At 44.5% G+C, this 7,786-nt stretch overlaps 1 protein-coding gene across 1 annotated transcript; it reads right to left on the bottom strand.

The window, feature by feature from the left end:
- Positions 1 to 950: 950 nt before the first annotated feature.
- Positions 951 to 4,169, bottom strand: LOC104467707 (cadherin-20; the record flags this gene model as incomplete). Its single annotated transcript, XM_010081577.1, has 2 exons — positions 951 to 2,510; positions 3,918 to 4,169. Coding segments are annotated over 2 exons (752 nt in total), but the record flags the coding sequence as incomplete, so codon positions are not given.
- Positions 4,170 to 7,786: the final 3,617 nt, after the last annotated feature.

Below are 7,786 nucleotides of genomic sequence, written 5' to 3'. Positions count from 1 at the left end.
CGAGCCAAGGGCTAACCCACCACAGGCAGGTTCAGGTGATAAGCAGAACCCATGGTATATTACATTTATGAACGCACAAATTTTCATTATGTCAGATGAGCAAATGTTTGAGAAGTTTCCTTGCTGGCTACCTGGCTCTTCAAGGGTCTATGACTCTGTGGAAACAAGGCTCCTGTCTTAAATTGGTACAGTGTAAGATTATGCAAAGTAGAGACAGCAGTGTTTTGTGCATGTCTGCAACAGAAGCTGAGCACAATATGCATGTGGTAAAAGTGTGGTAACTGGGTGGTTATGTCTGCACACGTATTTTCTGGGCAATTTGAAATGGAGAGAGCCCTTAGCTAGAAAGAAACTTGCAAATGTCATTACAGACTGTTGTGCTTTCAGAAGCCTTTCACCACCTTCCAAGAAACTTGTGTTAGTGTAATTTCCACAGCCCTTCTCATTTACACACGCAAACAAGATAAGATTCAGGCTCAAAACTTTGACTGCAGACTAACAAGGACCATAAATGGATATTGCATGTTACAGTCTGTCATATCTCTGAAGGCATGAGATTCTGACAGGGCTGCATAACTGGTTTCCAAGCTTCTCAATGCTCCCGCTGTAATGTTTCAAAAAAGTGAGCCAAGACTTTATTTTGATTTCAGTGTGGCAGGAACAGAAAAGTAACTAGTCTGGTGGGCTGCACGTGGGCTGATTCACTGCTAAGGACAATGTCCAAGTGAACACCAATAAAAGAAGCAGACAATCTGCTTGAACCTGCAAACTGAAGTCTTGTCTCCTTGACACGATGCTGAAGAACCATTTCTCCTTGGTGCTCAAGGCATGTGACAATGAAGATATAGATAAGCACTAACTGCTGTGTGCGAAGTAGTCAATAAATTGCCATCAGACTTTCCCTTCTGTTTAACTTTTATTAAAAGAGGTGCTAAGGTACTGTACTGTATGCAGTACATCATATTTATTACCAAAATTAACAAATATACAAAACTTATACATGTAATTTTCTTACATCCATTTATTGGTCTATAATACTGCATTTGTTCAAGTAGGTTATCTACAGTATGTAAACACCCCTTGGATTGACCTCACACAGATTAGGAAAGCCCATCTAACCCATGTAGTTACCAAATATAGCTTTTTCTTTTTTTAAAATTTATTTGGCTTTCATTGGTAGAATCTAATCTTCTCATTTGGCACATGGAAGAGACATCTACAGTGCAAAAGAGGCAGATTTTCTGGTTTTGTTCTGAGCAGTTTAGCAGAGTCATGGTTTTAAAGAGCCAAGAATAAATTTACACAAACTTGATAGAAGATGGATTAGTGTTAACGCCAATGAATCACAGATCAGCCATTAAACTAGAGCAGAAATTCAAAGCCTCTTCCCCAGCCCTCTTGGCCAGGTGGAAAAAAACCTCAGCTTTGTTTCTAAAGGATTAAAAAAGGACTCTGTTAGCAACAGAGAGAGGAGGTTTAGTTTACAAAGAGCCCTCTGAGATTTCAATTTTCTGTTTTGTGGCATTTTTTTTCCTCTTGTTAGCAAGCAATTTTTTTCCCCCCTTTTAATGGGGGGAGAAATAACTGGTGGGGAACAACTTTCTGTGCTGGCTATTTCTCAGTGAGTCAGAGATTACAGTTGGAGTTTACAGATCTTTGAACCCAGACGTATAGAGCTCAGTAAGCTGCCGTGTACGAGCGAGAGAGAAAGGGGGAGAGAGAGAGAGAGAAATGTCTTTATATTCCAGGTGTGGAGCTTTCCAGTTTTGCTGTAAAAACCAGGAAAAACCTTTGTTCCTTCTGCTTCTCACTGTTTCAAAAACGTGACTTAATTTAACTGAGTAAAGCTGATCCAGAGACACCTTCATTCGCACCCTTCTTCCCATTCTCACTCAAGCACCGTATTGCTATTTTTTAGGAGGCCTCACCCATATCCATGGAAGCATCTGATGAGAATGGACCTAACCGGGCACTGTTTCACATGGAAACCCCTCTGCTGTTCCTCATGCGTTACCACAGAGCCCCGCTGCTGTCCGTGGCTCCGTACATCTCGGCCAGCTTTTTGAAGCGCGGCCCCCAGTCCGTCAGGTAGTCGTAGCTCTGGTCTGAGTCTGTTGTCACTGACTGTAGGGAGCTGAGCGACTCCGCCACCGAGCCGTTCCCTTCAAACATGTACGTCTGCAGGGAGTCGAAGGGAGGTGCCCACAGGTCCATGTCAGCTTCGTACAGCTTGGCGAGTACGTAGTTGTGGACGTTGTTGTCCATGATGCATGCCTGAGGCACGTATCGGGAGAGGCTCTCTATTTCAGGGAGCATGTCCTGCCGGTTTTTCACCACCAGCTGGGCCTCCCGCGGGTTCCACATGGCAGCGATATCGAAGGCCTCCGTGTCCTCCTCCCCACCACCCTCGTCATCGTACCTGACGATGTTCTCGTGGATGTTCTCCTCCTCGTCGATGATGTACGGCTGCTTCCGCTGGCGCCGCATGGAGAGGATGAGGAGCACCAGCACTGTGGGACGCAACCGAGACATGGGGCGGTCAGCGGGGGGCACATCTTGGGAGGGCTTCAGACTCTCTGCTGCCCTGCTTTCCCCACAGTGAGCCCAGCCAGCCCCTTGGATTTAAAGAGCTGTGGTGTTTGCAGGTGGAGCTGCAGAAATGCCTCCCCCTCCCCAAGTCAAAATTAGTAGCTTGAGGTCCTGCTAATCTGTCCCTTTTCTCACCTTAATTCTTAACTCTTGGTGACACTTCGGACATGTCTGTCCAGTGGTCCTTCCCAATGCACTGTAGTGACTCTTGAGCTACTTTTAAGCTGGCCAGATCAGGTATTGGTAATGGTTTATCTGCAGTGGCACACAGCTCCACAGAGAGAATTTTCTCTGGCTGTGTATCTGGGTTTTGCAGCCTGCTTTGGGAATGCCTCTTGGGCTGGGTGCTGCATGTGACATAGATGGATGGTGCAAAGGTGCTGTGGTGATATGCTTGCCTACACAGCAAAATGCAGAGCTAGCCCCTTAGTCTGCTCCAAAGAGATGCAGATGCTTCTTAGCATGGGGAGAAGTGGTCATACAGGCACCAGAGACTCTACTGTTGAATATGTGCTGTCACCCAGTGACTGTATTTCCAGGGCTAGAAGGCAGCAAGGGTTTCTGAAATTTTGGACTGAAGTATCTAGGCTCATTTATAGGGCCAGAATTGAGGCACTTCTAAAGAATTTTTCCCATATCCTACTCCACTGTTCCTCAAGCTGGATCCTCTGGAATTTTGGGGAATGTGCATTTTGAACTAATATCTCAGGTCTCAAGAGAGTGAATGAGGGAACTTTGAAGTTCTTTTGATACCAACAGCTAACAGGGGCCATAGAAAGCCTGGTCAAGGAAAGGATGAAATGTATTTGTGGAGGCAGAATACATGCAAGATGTTCAGCCCCTTTATAACAGCACAGGCACCATTTAAATGTAGTGTCTCAAGGAAGAAGGATGGAGGTGGGGCTAGCTAGACAAGAGGTGCAACTGGACTTACCACTCCTGTTTCCTGTGAGAGCATATATCGGAAACTGCTGAGGATGAGAAAGTAACTTGTTCCCAGCCACAGCTCTCAGTACTTCCTCCTGGCATACCCCTTCCAGGAAAGCAGGGCCATACCAGACACCCTAGCACTTCAGTGTCTGGTAGGAATATCTGCAGGACATATTTTTCCTCCATTCCTACATGCCAGTGTCTGAAGCAATATGTAGCTGACTACATCATCTGGTCCTTCTTTTGGCCCTTTAAGTATATTTGAGTCTATGTGTAATATACACATATACATAGATGCGTGTGTGTGTGTGTTTGTGTCGTTCACCTCCAATGGATCAGCAACCCCCTGGACAGAATGGAAGAGTTTGTCCCCTCCCAAGCAGAAGCCAAGGGTTTACCTAGCAGGACAAAGATGCAGGCGAGGATTGCAATGAGTGCCCCTCTGCTCAAGCTGGCGGGGAGGACATAGGCCTCTGCGTTGCAAGACATCACCATGCCATCATCATCGCAGCTGCACACATGCACCGTGAGCGTGCCCGTGCTGCTCAGCACAGGGCGGCCGTTGTCACTGATCAGGACGGGGAGGTAAAAGGTGTTCTGCTCATGTTGTCTGAAGCCAGAGCGCCTTGTCAAAATCCACGCTGTATTGTCTAAGGGTAGAAAAAAATGGAGAGAAGAGCTTATATGCAGAGAAAATACATTCAGCAGAGAAGGAAGGTTACAAAAATCAGCCCTGGACCCACATCCATTTGTCTTCTCTCTTTTTTCTTTGGTTTTTATCAGTTTGTCATTAATCAGCATTTTGCCTCTGCCTCCCCTATTCCAGTATCTTCTCAGGCCACAGCTCCACACCTGCAAGGCATCACACACCTTATGAGTTGCCTTTACCCCTTATGACATGAAGTGCCCTGAGTAAACTCACTGCCTTCAGATTTAGCTAAAAAAAGAGCTTTCAGAAACAAACAGTGGAAGGCAACTTGTAGTCCCTGTTTGTTCATGCTCAGCAGCTTTTCTAGGCCCCACACTTAAGTGCTACCACCATTTTGGAGATGCTTGTGTATAATCCTTGTGGACATGTTAAGGTTCTCTTTATGTTTTTTGATCCATGGCACGGCCATCTGCTTGAGGCAATAAGGAGGCAAAGGAAAAAACTCAGCCTGCTATCCTAGAGCAGCAGCAAGTTGAAAATTTGCAACTAGACATTTTTCAGTGAAATACATGCAATTGCATTGTCACTTTTGCCACTGAAAAAAGTTGGAATGCTTCGTGTCATCACTGTCAGAATTATTCTGCTGTGATTTGACCATTCTGCTTCATTTAGAGTGATGGCCTGTTTTTTATAAGAACTTGAATCAAAATGAATCAAAATGACACTGCTGAAACAAAATAGCAAGCGAGTGACCTAACAGCCAGTTGCTTTGGTCACTTAAAGGGAAATTCCTGCCTTTGGGGCTTCTTCCTCCATATTCAGCATGTTTCTTAAAGTGTCAGAATTTCCCAGTGGCATCTGAATTCCTGTTTACCTCCTTCCTCAAATTCCTCAGACTGTGCACCAAGTTTCCTAATCAGAAGGAAATTGGATTCAGTAATTTGTTCTTCTCATCTCTTGAATACCAAGGCAAAATCTTTGGAGATCAGTGATGATTTTGTCAGTGCTGACTTTCAAGCTTTTTGGCCTCAGACTTTTGGAAAGCACAAGACTGAATGTCTCCAATGTGATCTGAGCCCCCAGGGAGCCTAAAGGAACCTGCAGGAAAATTATCCCTTCTTACAAACATGTCTGCGAATCTTTGGCCAGCTATGATAAATAGGGAACATGGGTACTTTTTCTCTTTGGCAGACCTACAAGCCCTGACCCCATGCAGTGATGCTGTGGGATTTTTGGGAGCTGAGCTTTATGCAGTTTCTTTTACTACTTAGTTTTGTTTCCTGTTCCCTTGGTTCAAAAGACACCACAGTCTGGCCATCTGCATCTCCAGGTTGTTACCAGTGTACCTCTGCGATGCTTGGAAGCGCAGGATGCCAACCAGCTGTTCCCAGGTGGATTGGCACAATGGAGCTGCTGCCTAGAAATGGCAAGAAACCTTCTGATCACAAATGCGATTGTGAAAAACCCCAAAATATCAACAAGGGATTGCTCCATTTCCTTATTATTTGTCTGCCAACTCACTGCTAGAATTTAAATCTTGGGTGATATTCTTCAGTGCAGAGGCTGAGTGCATGCAGGTAGACCAGCTGTATTATCTGCTGTAGTCTGAACATTAGAAATGATTTGTTGGCTTTTAGGAGTGAAATCAGGAGTGTTATATACAGCCAGCTATGGAATATATCCAAACTGAAGCTAGACTTGCTAGACTTGCCTGCTAGACTTAAATTATGCTCCAAGTTCCATACTTTGTGCTGCAAATCGTATGGCATCAGACAGTACTGGAACATGTATTGAGACATTGGGATCCACAGTTCAGGAGATTAGTTTGAATTTGTGGCATGTTTTTAAAAGAAATCTCTGGGTCTTTTCTTTCATGCATGTCAATGGCATTTCAAGCTTTTACTCTGAAAGTGTAAAATTCCAAAGTATGTGTGCATATCTGTATGTGAATATATAGTGAAATTGTAGTGAATTGTTAAATAATGTGATCCCAAGAGCTGTAGCTTTGAGGAAAAACCACCAGGTGCAAGATGGAATCCCCAAACTTGCTTAAAACTGAATGTGTGTCAGTATTTACTGATTTAACCACCCTTTGATATGCAGCTCTGAGTATGTGCAGCGGGTGTGGACAGACAGGGAAAATTTTCAGGAATATGTCCCAAAACCCAGCAGGGAGCAGCACCCTGTGGCTCCCATGGCTCCTGGGCAAGAGGTGTGCTGCAGATGGGAGCCCTCAACTCCTGCAAACCTCCCCCTTCTCTCTCCTGGGGCACAGGCAGGTGCTTTCTCTCTGTCAGGCTGTTTATGTGCCCTCTAGTATGTGCTCCCCAGCTATTAATACCACATCTTTTCATCGCTAGGCTTGTTTTAGCTTGAGAAAAAGCAGCCCTAAATGGCAGAAAATGTCAAAGTGCCTGCATTTATGCTGTGTCAATGGAAATGTCTGAGTCATCTGAAGAGTGCAGTAATTTGGTTACATTTCTCTTTCCTGGGCGAAAGACTCTTTAAACTGACTTAAAATAGAAGTCACAAGTTCTATTCAGGTGACAGCAAACCTTCATTTTATGTAAAATTGCTCTTTGTGAGGGAAAAAGACTTCATTATTCTGAGCTGGTCATGCTCTGCCTGTAAAAGAAGTCACAGGCAGTGAACCTGCCTGAAGCTGCGCAAAATCAGCTAGTGAGAGATCTCAAGTGTTTTTAACCATAATTCTTTTTTCAGACCAAACCCCAGTCTCCATAATCAAATATTGAAAGGTATATATGTATATATGTATTTTTGCTGTGATGTGCTGACCATATCACCCAGGTCTTAAATGTTCTTTGTGATACAATTCTCTTGGTGACTCTCGGCATTACATTTAGACCTTTCTGTTTTGTTTTGCTTTGTACTAGGCAGGCATCCAAATCATCCCTAAAGAATTGCTCTACCTGTTTCTCTGCAACTACAATATGTTGGTGCCAAAGCTTGTTGTGTGACTCATCAAAAGCTGATGTGATTTGACGTGCTACTGCAGTGTGAAGGACATGCTGGAATGTGATGCAGCACGGCAGAAACCAGAACACACAATTTTCTTCCAAATTTGGTATCTGCTAAGCTCCAGCCATCAAGAGAAGCAGGTTTGTGAGGACATGAAAGCTCCATTATATTAAAAAAAAAAAAGCAAGCATGATAAGAATGCACAATATTTTTGCATCACAGTTTCCAACACAGCGTCTTTGGCTCACAGAGGGCTGGCTGTATGGTAGCACTTAGCTACAGTGCTCACCAGAGATACTGACGATTGCAGCGTGGTGGGTCCCACACCTGTGTGAACAGCAGGAGGTGAAAGCTGTACTTCCTGTGGGTATGCAGGATGGTGTCTTCATGTGGTTGCGAGAGCAAACCATGAAGTATCTCCTTCTTGCAGTTTTGTGCCCCACTGGAAGTGATGTACCTCTCGGGGGAATCAACCACGGTGTAGGTCCAGACCCTGCGATCAGAGCTAACCACTGCTCTTCTCACAAGAAAGGCTTGGTTTCTTTCTGCATGCATCTGTACAAGAACTGGGGATGATTAGCCCAGAACTTCTGTTAGTTTCTAAAACTAATTGTAATCATAGAATCATAGAATCATAGA

The sequence above is a fragment of the Pterocles gutturalis genome, unplaced genomic scaffold (assembly GCF_000699245.1).
Source record: "Pterocles gutturalis isolate BGI_N339 unplaced genomic scaffold, ASM69924v1 Scaffold35184, whole genome shotgun sequence".
Classification (NCBI taxonomy): Eukaryota; Metazoa; Chordata; class Aves; order Pterocliformes; family Pteroclidae; genus Pterocles; species Pterocles gutturalis.
Note: the sequence above shows the minus strand (reverse complement) of the source record. Positions and strands in the feature narration are given on the sequence as shown.